Source organism: Babylonia areolata, chromosome 2, assembly GCF_041734735.1.
Source record: "Babylonia areolata isolate BAREFJ2019XMU chromosome 2, ASM4173473v1, whole genome shotgun sequence".
Taxonomy (NCBI): Eukaryota; Metazoa; Mollusca; class Gastropoda; order Neogastropoda; family Buccinidae; genus Babylonia; species Babylonia areolata.
In genome coordinates, this window is record NC_134877.1 from 13,217,054 (window position 1) to 13,238,977 (window position 21,924).

At 41.3% G+C, this 21,924-nt stretch overlaps 2 protein-coding genes across 3 annotated transcripts in view; both read right to left on the minus strand.

The window, feature by feature from the left end:
* Positions 1 to 21,924, minus strand: part of LOC143297934 (protein boule-like) — a 118,422-nt gene that overhangs the window by 82,384 nt on the left and 14,114 nt on the right. For both annotated transcript variants that reach the window (XM_076610543.1, XM_076610551.1), the window contains exons 3-4: positions 4,782 to 4,901; positions 2,654 to 2,745 (exon numbers count right to left, since the gene is read on the minus strand). In XM_076610543.1, the coding sequence (XP_076466658.1) occupies positions 2,654 to 2,745; positions 4,782 to 4,901 (212 nt within the window). The remainder of the gene's footprint in view (positions 1 to 2,653; positions 2,746 to 4,781; positions 4,902 to 21,924) is intronic.
* LOC143279077 (uncharacterized) lies at positions 18,447 to 21,052 on the minus strand. The gene is made up of 2 exons (XM_076583322.1): positions 20,008 to 21,052; positions 18,447 to 19,506 (listed from the first exon to the last, which is right to left on the minus strand). Exons 1-2 carry the CDS (start codon positions 20,555 to 20,557, stop codon positions 19,241 to 19,243), a joined length of 816 nt encoding a protein of 271 aa, XP_076439437.1. The 5' UTR covers positions 20,558 to 21,052; the 3' UTR covers positions 18,447 to 19,240.

Consider the following 21,924-nt stretch of genomic DNA (forward strand, 5'->3'; position numbering starts at 1 on the left):
GTTACAACGTTCTATGTTTCGAGTCCCGCATTACAGAAAATACAGTCTGCTAACCATTAAATTAGCTCCCCTGAGAGCTCTTTCTCTCCTGAGTTCCATAAGCTAAAATTATTCATTGGACTGTCATATTTATGGCGAAAGTTTTGCAAGTTTGTATGAAGCTCAAGTTGTGTTTGCAAAGCCATGGCTGAACGCAGACAAACCCCAACACTTGCACTTGTATTGAAAGAATTCTTTCGCGATGCAAACAGTAGAGATGAAGATTGTGGACTGAATGAGACAGAACTGCGTGAAGTTGATGCCGAAGACGCTGATTTTGACAGTGGAGGGGGTGGGAGGTGGAGTTGTTTGACAAAACTGAAGACAGACAAGCTCAGCTGATTCAAGATGCAGGTGGGTGTTTTCGAGGTTTGTCAGTTTATTATTTGCTTTCCGTTTGTTGTAACAATGAATATGACTGCATTGTATGTGTTTTGAATGTGTTAGCTGTGGCTTCGTCAGTCACTGATCAGTGTGTGTGAGTGAGAGAGAGTCAGTCACGTGGGTACTGTGTCTGACCATCACAGCCCAGGGGGGTGTGGCTTGCTGGCTGGCTCATTGTTGATGACAGCATGTGTCGCTCGCCTGCAGCTTTCTGTGTGTTCGTTCCTGAGTGTGTATTGGTTTGTTGTTGTTGTTGTTGTTTGTGTGAGTGAGTGAGTGAGTGAGTGAGAGAGAGAGAGAGAGAGAGAGAGAGAGGGGGGGGGGGGGGGAGAGATGATGTTTATAAAACTGAAATCAGAGAATGATATACAGAACTGTATGCCTAAATTACTTTGTAAATGCAACACTTGTAGAAGTGTGTGTGTGTGTGTGTGTGTGTGTGTGTGTGTGTGTGTGTGTGTGTGTGATGTGTTGTCATTTTGTTTTGTATGAGAGAGAGAGAATGAAGGGGGTGTGGCATACCATGAACCAGTTTCAGTGTGTGTGTGTTTTGGGGGTTTGGGGTGGGGGTGGGGTAGGTATGTGTGTATTTGTATTTCAGCTTCTGAAAACAATTAGAAATAAAATGGTACCATTTCATGATCTTTTTATATGTAAAAAAACAAACAAAAAAACAAACAAAAAAAACCCCAAACCCAACAGACTTAGTCTTTTATGCAATGTGTTTCAGGTATGCAGCATGGTGATGATCATGATGTTCGTCCTGGACCATCTGGAGTTGACAACTTGCCACAAACCTACAACTGAAGACCAGCAGCAGCAAGACCAAAAGGCAGTAAACAAGCCTCCAGCAATTCTGGATTACAACAAAAACATGGGTGCCATGGACCATCATGACCAACAGCTGCAGCCCTACGATGTCACAAGGAAAACCCTGAAGTGGTACAAATAGCTGTGTGTGCATTTTCTACAAATTGCCATGCTGAATGCACACATCCTCTACAAAAAAAGCAGGCAACAGCAGTACACTACTGGACTTCAGAAGGATGTAATTAGTGCCATGATTTTTGGTGATCAAGACACTGCTAAAGATGACCACGCTGTTTGTCTTGTGTGGATGACACTTCATCCCACCTACCCCACAGAAGGCCTGGCCACAAAAGAGGTGCAGTCTGCTGGAAGAAAGGACAAAGAAAGGATGTGGGGTTCTACTGCCCAGACTACCCCAGCAAACCAGCACTGTGTCTTGAAGACTGTTTCTGCAAGTACCCCACACAGCGTTTTTACTGGCGGTAGATCCTGGGTGAGTACACCCTTTTCATTCTTTGTGTGGACTGTGTTGGAGTCTTATGCACCTGGACACTGTTGCTCAGCCTTGACAGTGTGTGTGGTTGATCACAACAGTCACAAGAAAGACAGGTTGATAACCTGGTTGATATTGTAGCACCTACATGATGGAATGACAGTCCCAATTTTTTTTTTATTAATGCATTTGATGGAATTTTTCTGTCAGATTAACTCATTATTTGAACATGTGAGTATCAAAAACAAAATCTTGGTTCATTTTCCTTTCATTTGATATATACTTTTATGCACTTATCGTCAGTACTTTTTGAAATATAAGCAAATTAAAATCATTGGTGTGTTTTTCTTGTTTCTCTGAAAATTTTCTCAGCATACGCCATAGCAAAACGTACTAGCAGTGAAGGGGTTAAGGCTACAGGACGATAATCATTAAGACAACTAGGCTGTACTTTTTTGGAACAGGAATGATTGTGGATTTCTTAAAGCAGTGTGGCACCACACAAGACTGAAGGGACATGTTATGTGTGTCAGTGAAGACACTACATAGTTGGACTGCACACTTCCTCAAAAGGCCTGCAGGGCCAGCGGCTTTTCTCATTTTCAGATGATTGAAGTGGCATCTGACTTCATTCTCTTGGACTATGAAAGGAGGAGTGGGGGTGACTTATACTAGTGATAATTAACTATCGAAAATCGCAAGAGTTATTCGCCTTGGCATGGGATTTCAGGGATGATTAGTGCTGAGCGTCCTGGGGGTAAGAGGGTTAAAGTCACATCAAATTATCTAATGCTGTTGTTTTTTGCTCACTTTCAGAGTAAATGCTGGAAAACGCAATTTTAATTCTGATGAAAAACATAGTTCAAGACAAGACAAAAACCAATCAATGTTAAATTCTTTAAAAAAGTAAAGTAAAACTATAATCACCCTTTGGAAACTCCAGCTCTGTCTGCAATTATTTTTGCATCTTTCACTGGGCCAAATGCTGAGAAGTACTGCTTTAACTCCGTTTCTGCCGTCTGAAATAGAATATACACACACATTAGTGATAACACATCTTTCAATACAAACATACACTTGTACTCATCAATAAAACTAAAATACACTTGAACTTTGTGATTGTACAGCTGCACTGACATAATGGCAATGCTCCTGTCTTGTATTATGTCCATGCAGACATTTACTCAAAGTAGCTGGCCAGCTGTCACATGGATCAACATCTTTGCTTCTTTTTTCACTCGACCAGTCAGGCAAAGTCAGTGGAAAAATGGCTGGGTTTTTGTATTTGCTTGGCTTTCTGAAACGTCAAAAGTGTACACACGAATCATATTTCAGTAGCCTACATGGGCGATGCCTGGAAACCTATGAACCCCTAAAATTTTTTTTACTAGTTTTGAAGTGCCTTTTCTCAAGTCTGATTTCATTTTGTGAAAAAATATGACAGAAATAAATATCTATCACTCATGTTTTTTTTTCTTATTGTGATTGTGTTTTATATAATGCATGTAGGAGTTCACAAATGGAAGAAAAAGGAGGAGTTTGTATTATACTCCATGTTTGGTGTTACATATACTTACCATGTCAAACTGATGTAGAGATTCCCCCCCCCCCCCCCCCCCCCCCAACCACAGGCCTAGTTTGCATCTCCCTTGCTTTCCATTCATTGTCAACGTTCAAAACCTGGGTTTGGTGAATGGCGAAAGTTAATGGAAAACTTTTGTTTGTGATTTTTTTGTTGTTTTTTTTAACCATGGGTAAACCAGGGTCCTTTGATCTGGGAATTGAGTGAATCTTTTTTTCTTTTAAAAAAAAAAAATTGTGGTTAGTTCAAAACGTTTGTTTTTTTATTTCAAAGCGCACTGGATTTCATCAAAACCACTCAGAATTGACTCTCAGTCGAATCTAAGCAATGCGGAATGTTTCGCACAAGAGTGGTTCCATCAACACAGAAAAGATTAGATATGTGCCTTTCATTATCCAAACAGACAAAGAGTAGGGTTTTGTTTCTCTCTCTCAGATTTTGTCGTCAAATACATCAGCAGTAGTGTCACAGCAGCCATAGTCGGCGACATCATACACAAGTTTCAATCCCTTATCCCTCCGGATTTGCACAGATCTTGGGAATGGCCAATGGGAATTGTCTGAGGCAGTCAGGCCCCACTAACGGTTTGGTTTTTTAATGAAATGGGAAAGTGCATTTACACATTTTTGCGTAGCCTTTATATCCCTGTATTTAAAGGTTAAGCTTTACATATCCATCTTTCAGTGGTCGCTTCTTCAGTTAAAATGGATACTCAAGTGTTAGCTGCACCACTTACAGGTCAAGTCTAGCTAGCCACGTTCAATCCTTTTATTGAGCACTGACATTTAATTCATCTTTCAGGCTGCCAGTATCAAAAACAAAAGCCACTCCTATAATAATTCTGTCTTACTATTTTCAGCGTTTCGTCTTCAGTAATTGCATATTCCAAATCTACTCATAAAGGAGGCTTAAACCAGCAGCCTGACCAACAACAATGAAGCCAAGACTGAAAAATGTTGATTTTGCCTATTTTCCCCAAGCCTGTAAGCTGAATATTTCAGAAAGAAATATTTCATATAGGAATAAAGCTGAATTTCTCCTGTGCTGTCTGTTATTCTTCTATATTCCATTAGTTGAATAAACAAATAAAAATCAAGAATAGACAGAGGGCTTTTTGCATGCCGTGGCCAACTTGACTGAAAACATTTCGATCATTGGCAAGATCTGTCAGTCTAGAGTCATCAACTGACAAGATGCTCAGATGAATCCCTCAAGACATGCCTTTTTTCATTACCTTTTCAAGTCCTCAACGCTTCTTTATTCATGTGTAAGCCAATAATCTAGTGTCCCAATAACCCTTTTTTTCATCAGGGTGGGGGCTGGAATGAAGGCAGGGACAATGTATGAGCACATGCATACAAACACACAATTAAACACAATTATACAATCTGTATTCACTTAGAATGTTAACACTAACAGAAAAAAACCCAAAGTAATTCCAATGTCTTTTCACACTGATTATGATTTACTTACATTTGCTGCTATACCACCAACAAAAATCCGACTTGGAATGACTGTTCCAAACTTTGGAGCATGAGTGCCCATCAGTGGAGTGGAACTTGGTGTTCCTGACGGAGACACATCAGTAGAAGACTGCACACACACAAATTGCACATTCATCTTTGTATGTCTGACCTTTAACTGTTGAAAATATTTTATCTTCACTGATGAAGAAATGACAGCTGATGGCTGCAAAAATAACTTACTTAAATCTACATAGCCCAGCTCACTGCAAGGATCATCTTTGGGCTGAAACTTTTCTGGAAAAAAAAAAAAAATCACGTCCACTTTACAAAAGTACATGGTTAAATGGAATGGTAGTCAGCTAGACAAGCACTGTTGCCTATGTTCCCCCTAACAATTGTGCTTGCAACATAGCTGTCATTTGTTAAAATCCTGAGGCATTCTGTATATTCATCATCATATACATGTGCGTAGGCACACAAGTGTATGCAAGCTGGGAGGTAAAGTTCCATTTCACTGGGTTTGTTATACCATTGTGTAAATTACATCCCAATTACTCCCTGTGCTTGGTCAGGAATGGAGTATGATCATGCCAATGCATCTACCTCCAGTTTCTGCTCCAGTGGAGCAATAACCCAGTGGCAGACCATCTGACAAACACTAGGAAAGGAATGCAGTGTTTCCTATAAAGATAAAATGTATAGGTCTCAGAGACCGCGTGTAAATTTTTCCAGGATTTTTAAGGATCCCCATGTTAAAAATAACCATTTCAACAATCACACGTGCACAAAAGCCCCCCCCCAACCCCCCCAAAAAAGACAATTTCTTATCAAGCTGAAGATTTTTCTTGCTCAATCTGTTCTTAGTTTCCTCTGTACATGAACTGTGTTTTATTGTTAAATAGCACTTTATCTCAGCCAGTGTTAGTCTCTGTACAAACAGAATTATAAACTTCACCGTCACTTGCTTTCACTCAGGCAACTTCTCCGCTGGTTTTGACATGTCAAGAAAATAAAAAGCTAAAACATAAGCAAAATCATTTGACCCCATAACACAATTAACTAAAATTGTATAATACACTTGAGCATTTGGAATACTCTGCAATCGGAAACAGAAAATTAAATCTTAAAAAGTAATCAGCAGGTGTATTGTGAATCACTGGACGGATCATATCACACCCATATCAGAGGAGAGAACAAGAGAGAGCAGATAGTTTATGTGTGCACCACTGAATGCATGTGTATTCAATGCAAGCCTGTGTGTGTGTGTGTGTGTGTGTGTGTGTGTGTGTGCTTAACCTCTTGACTGCGCTGTTGACGTACGGCGTACGTCATGAAATGTCGCTCACCAATGCTGTATTGAAGTGCGGCGTACGTCATGTTACAACGTTCTACATTTCGAGTCCCGCATTACAGAAAATGCAAGTCTGCTAACCATTAAATTAGCTCCCCTGAGAGCTCTTTCTCTCCCGAGTTCCATAAACTAAACTTATTCATCGGATTGTCATAATTATGGCGAAAGTTTTGCAAGTTTGTACAAAGCTCAAGTTGTGTTTGCAAAGCCATGGCTGAACGCAGACAAACCCCAACACTTGCACTAATATTGAAAGAAATCTTTTGCGATGCAAACAGTACAGATGAAGATTGTGGACTGAATAAGATAGAAATGCGTGAAGTTGATGCTGAAGACGCAGATTTTGATATGGAGGGGGGTGGGAGGTGGAGTTACTTGACGAAACTGAAGACAGGCAAGATCAGCTGATTCAAGATGCAGGTGGGTGTTTACAAGGTTTGTCAGTTTATTATTTGCTTTTGATTTGTTTTAACAATGAATGACTGCATTGTGTCCGTTTTGAATGTGTTAGCTGTGGTAAGTAGCTTCATCAGTCACTGATCAGTGTGTGAGAGTGAGAGTCACGTGTGTACTGGGTGTGACCACAGCCCAAGGAGGCACTGCTTGCTAGCTGGCTCATTGTTGATGACAGCGTGTGTCACTCACCAAGTGCTTCTGTGTATTCGTTTCCGAGTGTGTATTGGTTTGTTGTTGTTGTTGTTGTTGTTCAATGTTGTGTGTGTGTGTGTGTGTGTGTGTGTGAGAGAGAGAGAGAGAGAGAGAGAGGGAAGGGGGGGGGGGGGGGGGAGATGTTTATAAAACTGAAATCAGGGAAGATATACAGAATTGTATGCCTAAATTACTTTGTAAATGCAACACTTTGTGTGTGTGTGTGTGTGTGTGTGTGTGTGTGTGTGTGTGTGTGTCATTTTGTTTTTTATGAGAAAGAGAATGAAGGGTGTGTGGCATACAATGAGCAAGTTTCAGTGTATGTGTGTTCCGGGGGTAGGGTAGGGTAGGTGTCTGTGTTTCTCTATTTCAGATTCTGAAACCGATCAGAAATAAAATGGTACCATTTCATGATCTTTTTATATATTAAAAAAAATAAATAAAAAAATAAAAAAATCCAAGTCTTTTATGCAATGTGTTTCAGGTATTCAGCATGGTGATGATCAGGATGTTCATCCTGGACCATCTGGAGTTGACAACTTTCCACAAACCTACAGCTGAAGACCAGCAGCAGCAAGACCAAAGGGCAGTAAACAAGCCTCAAACTATTCTGGATTTCAACAAAAACATCGGTGCCATGGACCATCATGACCAACGATGCCACAAGGAAAACCCTGTAGTACAAATAGCTGTGTGTGCATTTTCTACGAAATGCCATGCTGAATGCACACATCCTCTACAAAAATGCAGGCAACAGCAGTACACTCCTGGACTTCCAGAAGGATGTAATTAGTGCCATGATTTTTGGTGACCAAGACACTGCTAAAGACGACCACGCTGTTTGTCTTGTGTGGACGACACTTCATTGATGTCATCCCACCTACACCACATAAGGCCTGGCTAAAAAGGAGGTGCTGAGTCTGCTGGAAGAAAGGACAAAGAAAGGATGTGAGGTTTTACTGCCCAGACTGCCCCAGCAAACCAGCACTGTGTCTTGAAGACTTTCTGCAAGTACCACATACAGCGTTTTTACTGGTGATAGATCCCGGGTGAGTACACCCTTTTCATTCTTTGTGTGGACTGTGTTGGAGTCTTATGCACCTGGACACTGTTGCTCAGCCTTGACAGGGTGTGTAGTTGATCACAACAGTCACAAGAAAAACTGGTTGACATCCTGGTTGGTATCTTAGCACCTACGTAATGGAATGACAGTCCCAATTTTTTTTTTTAATTAATGCATTTTATGGAATTTTTCTGTCAGATTGACTCATTATTTGAACATGTGAGTATCAAAAACAAAATCTTGGTTCGTTTTCCTTTTATTTGAGATATACTTTTATGCACTATCTTCAGTACTTTTTTTTAATATAAGCAACTTAAAACCATTGGCGTGTTTTTATCGTTTTTCTGAAAATTTTCTCAGCATAGGCAATAGCAAAACATACTAGCAGTGAAGGGGTAAAAATTCAACTGTGTACATTAGACAGAGAGAGCGAGCCTGTGTGTGTCTGCACACGTACACAAGCACGTTTTCAACAAAGGTGACTGTGGTAAATGCAGCGATGTTACTAATATTGCTGCATCATTGGCTGATGTATAATAATAATAATATGATAGTATTTCTATAGCGCTCAATCTTGTGCAGAGACAAATCTAAGCGCTTTCACACCAATCATTTACACGCATGCATAACTCTAAAACTGAAGACAAGGAAGAGGCAGGGGAGGGAGGCTATCTTGTGAAAAGGTAGGTTTTAAGGCCTGACTTGACAGAGCTGCATGCGGAGACCTGACGAAGCAAAATAGTAAGTTCAGTCCAAATGCAAGGTCCAGAGACAGAAAGAACGGCATCCAACAGTGGAGTGTTTGAATCTGCATATAAGTAAACAGAGGGGATCCGAAGCTAATCGTAGAGAGCGAGATGGAGCGTAGAGGTGAAGGCAGCCACAAAGATAGTAAAGGGCAGATTTGTGAATACATTTATAACAAAGTGCTGATCTTATACTTTATTCTGTGAGAGACAGGGAGATGTAGCAAAATAGGAGTGATGCGCTCAGATCTTTTCTTTCCGAGGACCAGTCTGGCAGCTGTTATGTATGCGCTGAAGGGACTGAATGGATGAAGCAGGCAAACCAGACAACAGGGATGTCCCTATGTCCGATTTAACACTATATGCTACGAAGTTTTATTGTGTTGCACTTCAGTGCTCAGTACTATGTGATTGTAGCAAAAAAAGCGACTAGACTAAGAGATCATGCACATGCCGCGTATGTATGTGTGCACGTGTGTTACTGTATCAATGTATCTATGTGAGGGATATATGTCTGCGTGGCTGTGCATTTGAGTGTTGATCTCTGTGCCCATGTGTGTGTGTGTTCAGTGTGTCGAAGTGTGTCCGCAGGAACAGTGTAATTGTGCGTCTGCGTGTTTCAACGCGTGCATGTGCATGATCAAAAACAATGTCAATAGTGAATGATGTGCCAACGTCCAAATGACAGACAGATGGAATCTGCATGCACGTTCAAACAAAACATACTACATGCAGGTAAAGTAGACAAATCTTCAGCACATCCACCATAGATCCCCGATCTTAAGCCACTGAACTAACTGCAGCCATTAAGTATATTGCCGCACTATCAACTGACAATCTCAGCAACACCAAAAAACCTTTGATGTTAAATGCGATGAAAACTTATCTTCAGGAACAAATGTGTGTGGCGCTTCTTGGCTTGCACATGGGTGTGTGGTTTCTTTGTTCAGTTTTTTTTTTTTTTTTTTTTTTTTTTTGGTTGTTTTTTTGACTCGGCCAAGTGCCATGGTCTGGGGGCTTATAAAGAAAATGAATGAATCCTACTGGGTAGGTCTGCGCAAGTTGTCTGACACATGCACAAAAAACAAAGATCACAACTCCAAAAACTTGGTATTGTCTGCTCTGCAATGGAAGTGTTCACTGGCGAGTCAGTACCCTTGCAGACTGACCAAGAATTCAAAACTTGTCAAGAAAATTGTGTGTCCCTGTGATGTACAGTTCTGAAAATTAGGGGTTCTTTTCAGATTTCGGTGCCTTAATGGAAAACACTGAATATTCCTCAATGGGACTTTAAGCAGGTCTTGTTGGGTGCTAGTCTCTCAGAAGTTAAACCAAACCATGTGTAGCATACATCGAGCACATAAAACCAACCACAATTGAGTCCCCGGCAAAATTCAGTAGAAAAACCCACATACATGTAACACGAACATCAAAGATACTAGCAAATTCTGTTGAAAAACCCATGACAATAAAACTTTTCTTTCTTTTTTTTTTTAAACACGGAAACCTTGGTGTGGTGCATAGGTTACACCCTATTAGGATGTCTGGGGGGCAAACTCTTCCTGAAGCTAACCAAAAAAATGTTTACAACCCCAGGTACTGTGCAAGGTTCAATGTTTCACCATTCTGCAGGGTCAAAACTAACATCGTTTTTGCTCTTTTAAACCAGCACAAAAACACATTAAACAATGTTTCTTATAAGCCAAATATCATCTGTCTTGTGTGTGCAAGTGTGTGTGTATCAGTTTAAGATGGAGGTGAGGGGTAACACTGACAGAATAAGACACCAAGGTTGGGACATGGTTCCAGAGAAGGAAGGTGACTCATACAGCTGTCGCATCCACGTGGAATATGGGCTTTCCATATTGCCCTTTGATATGTCTGGTCCTTGGTCCTTAGAACTGGGCTTGAACCCCCACACCCTGTTGCAGCACGTATTGTCGCCCCTGCATGGATTGTCACCGGTGACAGTACATGCAGCCAACAACCTATTCAACTTATTCTGTGTAACACCTGCAAGCAAGCGGCTGCAATGTTGTTGACGCCGCAGTCTTCAAAGACACGTCATAAAACCTTCTTCAGTTAGACAGCTGTGGAAGCAGATGCCACCATGGGGTGGGGACTTTCTTCAAGGATGCGGTCTTCAAAGGCGAAGGAGGAGGAAGAAGAAAAAAAGAGAAACATATTTGTGTTCTCAGCGAAGATGTTCTTCACATTCCGTATATGTTCACATTAAAGTCCTGTCTGGTGTAGACCTACAAGACTAGTGACACACACTGAAGGAATAACATTTAACATCCTCTATGTGTGTGTGCGTGTCTGCATGTTGGTTTGGTCCATGTATCTGATACTCTGTGCTCTCACACACACACACACACACACACACACTGTCACGCACGTGCGCGCACACACACAGGCAGACACACACACACACACACACACACACACACTCACCCAGGTTCTCTCTCTCTAAAGCACACGTACACGAGCGTACACCCACCCACCCAAACATGAACACGCACACACCACACAATCACAAACACACGCGCATGCACGTGCACACACACACACACACACACACTCGGTCCCTCACACACACACACACACACTTGGTCACTCTCACACACACCGTGACAGAAGCCAAATTTGACCAGTTTACACCCCATCCACTCGACTTTTTATCGACCTAAGATCCCGAACCTACTGTGTGAGAAGTTGTGACAGAACTTTTTTGACCCAGCATAGCGTTCTTTAACAGTTGTGCCCTCGCAGATAAGATAACACACACGCACGCGCACACACACGCACACACAAAAACAGTGAAATGGGAAGTCATTAACAGGCCTGTAACGTGGTCACACATACACATATGCACACGCAAGCACGCGAGCGCACGCAGACACACACTCGCACACACAGACACGCAAACATGCACACTCATACACACACACCAAATACACCCACAAACATACCCCCACCTCTCCCACCACATAGCCCTTTTACATAAACGTACTCCCAAGCCCAAACGCTAAACACACATGCATGCATACACTCACAGAAACAAGCACGTAACAATATCATACACATGTGCGCACACAAACACACACACAAACACAACAGAAACACACAACTATAATAAGAACATAAAATTAGACCAAGTGCACTCCAACTGTGCAGTTGTTTTTTTGGTAGTGGCATATATTGCAGAAAGGCGACAATATGTGCAGTGAGGGTCTGCACATAATGTCACTGGCAACAATATGTGCAGAAGGACAATACATGAAGTGAGGGTCTGCACGAACAATCGCCGGCGACAGAATGTGCAGGGCGACAATACGTGCAGTAAGGGTAAGGCCTGATCATAATGTCGCCGGCGACAATACATGCAAGGGCGACAATACATGCCACAACACACCCCTCACCTACACTCTCTACTTTCATCCCTTCGGACATTTCTATTCTGTCTCTAACAGCAGGAAAGGTGGGAGAAGCGGTGAATATGGTACATATTTTGGTAAATGATGGGAATGAGGAAGGTCAGAAAGAGTGAGGGGAACTAAGGGGCAGCATGCACATGAAAGAAGGAAGGACAATTTTACTGGTCCTATTTGTGGTGATTTGTGCTCAAGTAATTGTACAAAATGGATGTGGCTACTTTACTGATGACTATCCCATTTCTTGAGACGGTAAGATCAAATTACGAATGTGTGCGATTGTCAGCATCCTTTATGCTCTCAAAAATCTGAAAAGTACCCCTAGTTCTGAGAACTGTGCATCTCAAGGACGCACACAATTCCCCCAACAAGACTTCATTTCTGACTCAGCACTTACCATTATCTTTTAGAAGACAATACCTAGCGTTTGGAGTTGCGTTCCTTGCTTTTTGCACTGCACAAATTTTCCAAGGCCTGCCTAGGACAATGATTTGACTTAAGTCTCACTTGGACGTCGGTACACTTCACTATCACCATTGTGTTTATCACACACACACACACACACACAATTTTACCAACAATGACACACATACACACAGCCAGCACTATACAGAGTTCAACACAGATGAACTTAGGAAGGTGCACATACATTTTACAATCGCTTACATTACATGTCCACTGTCGCGCGCGAATCTTATACATGCAGTGCACACACCGACCAGCACAAATACACCCGCGAGCGTACGCACGTACACACACAATTTGACACGCATTCGCACGCACGCAAGCGCACACATTTCAAGCCATTCCTGTGCAGTCACCTTTCGCAACAATCACTGTTTAGCAAGTGAACTGACAAATACTTTGTAGCACCTAAGTGTAACACAGCAAAATGTTTGTAGCAAAATAATAGCATTAAGCTGGACTTCATCAACCGATGATCGACATGGCTGCAGTTATCACTATCTCCACTGTTTGAAACGCATACACGTGCGTATGCAGACACCGACACAGGCGCGCGCACTCTCGCTCGCTTTATCACTGAAGAGTTGCATTGAAAATACACATATATGCACACCTTTACACACACACACACATTCTCCCCCTCTCTCTTAAAGAGGGTTGAACACACCCACACACATGTATGTATGTACACACACACACATATAGAGACGTGAACACAAAGGCTTGCACTGAAAAGAATACATGCACTGAACTCTTGCTCTCTCCCTCCATGGATATAACAAATAACCAATTCAGTGATTCACCATGCACCTATAGAATACTTTTTAGACTGAAAAATATTGATCCAGAAGAAACTTCCAAATGTCTAAGTGTAGAATGATTAGCTTTTGTTGTGTTTTAGCTCGTCATTTTCTTAAATTAACTCAATTCAACCCTGCACCAACCTGAGGTGTGCACCGCTGATCGCTGTTCTCAGCCTGAGCCCGCTTGACCAGCGGGCAAAGAAACTCGTTATTAACCCTCTTACCCCCGGATACTCAGCACTAATCACCCTAAAATCCCATGCCAAGGTGAGTAACACTTGCAATTTTCAATACTGGGTAATCATAAACATTGATTAAAAATATAATTACCTTCTTTTGTTGAATAAGTTTGTTTTTCCTGCATTCTACACAAAGTTGCAATAGAATTTTTGTTTCCAAGCTCATGTTGCTTTGTATTTACACACAAAAAATAAACGTGTCAAATCTGATATCCAACTCTGAATAAAATTCTTTTAATTACAGTATGATTTTCTTTGAAGTGAGTTTATCTGGCCTGTAGTGACATTTAACTCATCTTTTTATTCTTTTTCTTACTCAACTTGAATTCCATCAATGAACATGCTGATTTTTAACATTCTTTTCATTTTGAGGGAAGGTGTGTTTTCCAATGATGATCGGGAGAAAAACAGCAAACAAAAACAAACATCACATGTAATTTCTCCATAATGAAAAGAAAAACAATCCATTTAACTTGCAAAATCTGGAAGATTGTGTAGAATGCCATTAATTATCAGTGCAATTAACAACTGACAGTATCGATTCCAACCGTCTGGCGATCGATTTATAATTACGGAGGTCCGGCAATCGATTTATGATTTCAGAGGTACGGCGATCGATTCACAATTTCGGAAGTCCGGTGATCGAGTCACACTCAAGTACCAAGTACACTCTCAATATCGGTAAAACTCAGTCAGTGGATGTCTAGGTCACTCAGTACGATCGACTTCTACAAAATTCTCACGCAGAAATCATCTTCAGAATAGTCGTTCTGATTACGCTACTACGATCGACAGTCATCAAACTCATCTTGCTACTTTGAAACTTCTAAACTTTGGCAGAACTTTACCAAATCAGTAGTATATTCCATTGAAATAGCACAATCAGGAAGATCGTGCAGAATGCCAATAAATAACAATGAAATCAAGACTAACTCACTGACAGTATTGATTCAGGATTTTGGAGGTCCACCAATTGATTCACATTCAATTGACCAACTTCTCTCTCATTGTCTGCAAAACTCGGTCAGTCGATATCTAGGTCATTCTGTTCAAACAATTTTTACAAGATTCTCATGCAATAATCACTATAACAGTTCAAAGTCATCTTCAGAATCGGCGTTCAGATGACACTAAAGTTCTCAGCCATCATCAAACTCATGCTGCAACTTTAAAAATTCACAACTTTGTCAAAATTCAAGCAAATCGGACTCTGTCAAGTGCAAAATGCATGGCAGGAAGCGCCGAAAACGAGGCTGTGAATTTCACGCAAGTCTCATTTATGTAAACAATGGCTGCATCCATAGTAAGCACGTGTTTAGACGGCAATACCAGGCAGGTTCGAGTGTTACACTGCACGCCGATATTGGGCAGGTTCGGTGTATAATGGTTAAACCAGTTCGTCAGCTCATTATTATGCATTAAACTGCTAGGTAAGGGAAGTAACTTCCATCCCCATTGGCGTGCAAAGTTTAGCTCCAAAAACAAACGAGTAGTGCGGTTTTTTTATCCGGTTTTCCGCATTGATACGGTAACTGCACAGTTTAGAGCTCCATGAATTTATGATGGGACTCTTGCAGTGAATTGGACCCAGATAAAGAGGATGTGTTTTATAATTCGTCCGCCAATTCTTTGGAAAGTGTAGATGAAATTGGCAACCGACAAAGTGGCAGACATTTCAATCAAGAAGATAGCCCATAACCTTCAACAGAAGCCGACATTTTACTATTTCTAAGATTACAAGTAAACCTTTGCATCACTTGTATTGAGACTTCAGCAACCTCTGCCAAAATATTTTAGTCACTGTATAAAGTTTGGTAGCTATTGGATGAGAGGTTGCTATCAATTTATGCCCGAAGTGAAGCACCCCTTCCCGTTGATGCAGCCAGGCCAAAACATGCCAGGCAGGGAGGGCTGCACAAGCACTCCTTAAAGGATAGTTCACGTAAAGTCAGGGTTTGAATTTAACTTTTTTTCTTTACTTTTTTTCTTCTTTTTTTTAACACCAGTAGGGCACTCTGGACAAAAACATATGAGTGCCAATTGTGGATTTGGGTGCCAGCAAAACAAAATGAAATCAAATATTGAGTTATAATTTGCATCTGTGTTGGTGTTTGGAAAACTGCATTCAAAATGTCGACACGCCAGAACTCCATGGGCCTGTTGATAGCTTCTTCACTTTTTCTACCACATCTCGCTCGAGAGAGCTCTCCCTGCTGCGGTCTCTGACACAAACTTTTTTTCCTTGCTTCTCGTCTTTCCATGGGCAACTTGTGAGCTTGAGAGTGGGAGTGCCTCATGAGTGTGAACCTTTTGATCCATCAACAAGTTCATTTTTTGCTTTTCCAATCCCACCTCCCGTGTGGTCTCCCTCTGACACGGTACACACATTGTACATGCGCTGGTGCTTTGATTCATACTCCTGTTTATTCTTTTTGTCATCCTGAGCTTTCGTCTCTATTTCGGGAGCCTTCATTTTAACATTGCAGATGGGAAACATCGTTCATCGTTAATGCGCCATGAACGTCAACATCCAATCACGCACACACAGAGATGCTGCTCCTTGAAACAAGCTGCAACAGACTACACTTAACATTTTGACCAACTGCATTCGAGCTTGCTTTCTTGTTGTGTCTTTAATTTTCTTTCGCCTCTATCAATTTTTGAGTGCAAATTGTGTACTCTCTCGAGAAAATTTACATGTCCAAGCCAACTTTTCATAGCATTTGCACCTGGGCAACCGCTAAATTTGAAGTCCGATAGTGGGCATTATCCCTGTTTTTTGGCGCATGTGAATGTTACTGTTTAGGTGGTTATTTTTTATTTAACATGGGGACCCTTAAAAATCCTTAAGGACCCCCCAAAATTTACAAAGAGGATCCCCGAGACCCTTACATTCTATTTTTATTCCAAGGAAACACTGATGAGATTGACATTTTGTGCCTGTGGATGTGCGCACGCATTGTGCAAGGGCAGCGAGAGAGAGATGGAAGGGGCCACTGATATAAACAGATTTCTAATCATGACATTGACCACCTTCCATTCCTTCAACTCTGACTTCATACACACCAGCGCATGCACACAGATGTTAAACCCATGGCTGGAGTGATGTCCTGCAACTTTGAACTCCGGCCAAAGATCCCAATTCTAAATAAGATTTAATTCGCAACCATCATGTAGATGAGCACATCGTCTGCCGACATAATTTCAAATTAAAAAAAAACAACAACAAAAAACCAAAACAAAAAAACCCACATCTGACCCAAATGTTGCAGTTTTCTGACAATGGCCAAGAAGCTAGCTAGACAGGGAATGGGACTGTACATGTGTGTATGTATATGTGCGTTGGTGTGCATGTGAAAGCATGAGTGCACTATGCGCCTGTGTCTGTGCTGAGCTGGATGTGAGTATGTATATGTGTCACCAGTGCCAGTGTGCATTTTCCGTCATAATCAAGTTTAGCATGAAAAAATAATATCAGCACACTGGGCCATGGGTACATCAGTATGTTCCCAAAGACCGACTTTGTCGACAAATACAACGCACTAGTCGCAAAAGCTGTCGCCAATGAGATTAACCCCAAGTTTCACTCCTCTCGTTTTCTCCCGGACTTATGCAGATCTCCGGAATGGCCCGTGAGGTTTTTCTGTGGCAGTCATGCCCAACTGACAGCACTTCATGGAAAAGCACATTTACGCATTTCCACAAGCTCTCACATCTCTGAAAATCTAACTAAACATGAGCCTTTCACTTCCGACCGCAGTTGTATCTGCGGTTGAGGGGTAATTGCATTATCAGGTGTCCAGCCACTCAGTTGCTTTTGCTTCCCTCACTTACAAACTGACTGCCTTGAATGTTCGAAGCAATTTCTCAACAAGTTTTGCAAGTCATGTTCAGCTCTTCTTATGGGTTTCTAGCACTGAGCTATGTTGCAAGCTCAGCCTTGTCAGACTTTCTCATCTTAAACATTACATTTTGAAATTATACTCAATACATAAAAAGCTCGTGTGTTTTACTCTCAGTGTACAGGGCTTTCACTATGTTCATTTGCCGAAATGTTCTTTTTTGGAAAATACTAAAATCAATACGAGTGGACTTTTTAGGTCTATTGGCCGAGTCCTGAAGGTCATGGGCAAAAATCAACTGCGTACACATATTTATACATATTCAAAGCGCATGCTCATATTTTTCACAAACGCGAACGACGCCATTTTGTTAAGTTGCTGACCTGCCCGTTCAATCCTATATTCAATCGACAATACACGATAACATGTGATGGAAAGTTAGAGAAGGAGACAGTCAAATATTTATTCAGATAAAGATTTGTGAACGCCTCATCACTTACTGGATTACACCCCAAACTGCCATAACATCCATAGAATCAGTCAGGAATTCACAGTTAAAAATAATAAACCATGAGAGTTAATACCCTTGAATTGATGAAACGCAAAAATTTCCAGTCTTGACTTTTCTCAAAATGAAGTCCTTTTCACTTCATATGACGTTTAGAAGTACTTGTACTTGGCTCTACACGTTATTACTTTAACAAAATACTCAATTTTCCTATCAACTTTATAACACTAGAATGAACATAAAAGAGAAATTTAATCGACCGTGTCAACCGGGTGTAACTAAACTTGTATCTAGATCCAGAGAAAACGGCTAAATGTTGCAGTGTGATTGCGGATAACCACGTCTCCTTTACCACGGACTTAAAAAGAATTTTTAATTGACCTTACAGATTTTTTGAATGCCCAAGATACACCAGAATAATATGATTTAAACAGCATTCTCACTGCTTTTATCGCAATCGATATATCGCCCTTTAAAAAAAGCATGTTTAAATGTTATATTTTTGAATGTCAATAAGGAGCCACGATAGTGTAATGGATAAGGGTGCGCTCACGTTAAGGCCAGACACTACAGTAAAGTTCATATCAGAGGTGTTTGTTGCCTTAATTTAAAATGTATTACACTTTGAAAGTATATTTACTGGGAAGTTCAAAACTATTCTTTTTTTGGTGTTTGGACCTCCGGTTGCCATGGAAACAGTCCAAGATGGCTGCCAAACAAAAATTTTTAAAAGCCTAAGGCTTCTTTTCAATTGCACTTAGCCAAAATCTGTTTTCTGATCTAATTTAGGAATGTTAATATCTATAAAAGTACGGATAGCTTTTTGATGTAATGACAAATTTATATTTTTGAGAATTTTTTTTGGTCAACGCAGTTATATTGCACCGATTGTTCTAAATAAAATTCAAATAAAACATAACTATACATTTTGTTTCAAAAAAGCAATGCGTACTTTTAAGCACCATACTTTAAAGAAGCACCATGCCAAATTTTAAGGCTCTGTGTTTATTTTTGTGAAAGTTTTAGCCATTGGAAATGTGCGTAGAGTGCGAAAAACAGAAAACCCAGAAAACGGAGAAAGAAGAACAGAAACTTTACTGGCTGAGTGTTGTTTAGCACAAGTGGTAAAAGAGTACAACTTACTCACCCAGCATGTCAATCCACAGCACAGCAACCACCAGGTAAGAGAAGAAGTTGAAATTGAAGTGTTTTGTGGCCAATAATAATCCAGTTCACAGCTCACATGATGACAAATTCACAAAGAACGTGAAATGGTTTACACAGATTGGCAGACACATTCCAGTGGTCTGGCTTTCCCATACTCCTGATATGAGAGCAGTTTTGGAGAGCACAGTGGAAGGGGGTACTTACAAGCTAGTGTCCTCCTGCTTGGTAGGCATCTGGATCCCTGGCCTCCTCCTCTCGGTTGTTGAGACGTCGTAGGGTGGCGTACCATACAGTGATGTGAATCCTCTCTTTTGCCATGTTCCATCATATGAAACACTGATATTGATGACTGGATTTTCACCTTTATCCAATGCCCCCTGCAGGTCTTCATCGGTCTCTGCATACGCCTGCTGGATTGTAGCTGCTGTGCGTTCTAAGAGTGTTGACCCTGATTCAATTTCAGCAGCTGAAAAATGCATAATGTTTGTGAGATATTTGTGCTGTGCTCACAACTATATCATTTACATAGTTTACTTTCCTTCCTCAGGTGATGAGTCTAAATATCACACACACATACACATATACACATACATAAATATATAATATTGCAATGAAACACACACACACACACACACACACAATTGTGCATAATTTACACACATAACTGATATACATGCATTCACCCATTCATGAACACACACACACACACACACACACACCACACACACACACACAAACAAACACACACACACACACACACACACACACACACACACACACACACAGACATGGATCATAGTCAAGACTGAACAAGCAAAACTTTGCCTGAGTGACTGATTCAGTGGTTGACAGTGTAATGTTTCACTAGTGGTTATCAGTGCAGGGATGTGTGCACACTTGTGTGTATTTGTACTGCACAGTTAAAGATAAAGATTTTTTAACCATCAAAAAAACCTCACAAACATACCTGTTACTTTCTTGTCATGGGCCTGGAAAGTTTTCAAATGCATGCCTGGTATTCCCATGACAGTGCTGAAGGTTTGAAGAGCAGTGTAGCTGCCTCCCAGTTCATGGCTCAGCATGGTCATCCTGTTGTTTACTTCAAAACCTGTATTCTTTTTGTCATTGAATCCAGTTCGTGGGGATGAGAATTCACACTTTTCATAACCACAGCCATCGCAGCACATGGCAAGCTTTGCCGCAAAACCAGCTTTCTCCCTCTCTCGGACACTGACTGACAGTCCCGTTTCTCCGCACTCTGGGCAACTCAGGTCACTCATCAGTCTGGTCAGCTGGAAAACGTGTAGCAAAGTCCAGTTCTGGTCTTCCACCTCACCATTATATGCGACAGGGTTCATGATTTCGATCTTTCTTCTCGACGCACTTTTATCAGAGTCTGATGTCGAAGGTTTCTTCGAAGCCACGCTTTCAGTCGCTGCCGCATCACATTTGGCCCATTTTGCTTTTGCAGCAGCTATCAAGTGCAATCGTCTCTTTCCTTGCTTATGCCGAGGCATGATGAATCCAGGAGATGTCTTAGCTGGCAAAATAATCAACAATTGACGAGAAAAAACACTTTCATGTCAGCATGTTGTTGTTATTGGACGGCCATTTTGGCTTCTCGACGGAGGGAGCCGAGCGTGCCCGAAGGCTGGCTGAGCCCAGCGGAATGAAATCTGATTGGCTGAAATTTCCACTGGTGTCAGTCTCATCAATGAAACTGCACAGTCATAGTACTCTATGCCCTTATTTGGGAAAACTCGGGAAAGTTCGCGCGATACAGTGTGTGTGGAAAATCGCTCGCAGTGTTTTATAGTCCGTTTCAACAACTAAAAGAACCGGGTCTGTGCATTCACAAGATGACGCTGTTTCTGTTGATATGCGATATGATAGGCTTCGAGAAATGAAAGTATACGTTGCTAAGGTGTAAAATCAACACTTTTGGACGATGTTTGAAAAATTCAGACAAAATCAACTTCAGGAAGCAACTTTCATTTGCAAATATAACACCTTTTGCGACCGATTTAGTACAAAATATGAAAATGACTATAAAGATTAGATGTTGAAGAAGCAAATTATGCCAAAAAACGAAAATCATAAAAAATCATGATTTGGTCAAAATTTTACTACCGTGTCTGGCCTTATAAGTCCAGCCAGTTGCTGACGGCAGCCGGCTGCAGCTGCCAGCAAATGGCTGGAGAGGGAGTGCACATCATTGTCTACTTTCCTGCTATGTAAGCTGGTGACGGGCGTTCACGCTGGCCGTCAGCCCTTGCCAGCGCCTGCCAGCCAGCTTTTTGCTTTGTCGCGCACACACAAAAGAAAAGGCTGGCGGTTCTCAAGGGAGGGAATTTCCGGCCAGCAGAGTGAAAGCACAGCACTGACGCCCAAAATGGACGAGGAGAAACTGATCGTCGCAGTGCAAAAAAGATCAGTGATTTATGACAAAGAAGACCGCAATTACCACAACAGGGACATCATAAATGCCACATGGGAAGCCGCTGCAAGAGAAGTCGGTTCCGATGGTAAGTATAATCTTGTTTCACTGTTTCTCAACTTGTAAAACTAGAGCTTCGAATTAGATCTATGTTAGAAATATCACACTTGTCACCAAAGCTGGACAGCAACTTGCCGGGCCCAACGTAAACACTGGCTGACAGCAACTGGCTGGCATCAACTGACTGGACTTAACTTGAACGTACACTAAGACAGTTTCTTCTCATCCGAACACGCTGGGTTCGAATATGCCGTTAGGACTTTTTTCTTCTTTTTCTTCTAACCCGAAGCTTTATAGTAACAAATACAGAACACATTTTAACAATCACAAGTGAGTGTTGAAGGCCTTGCCTCTCTTTTTTGTATATTTTCCTGCAAGAATCAAGAA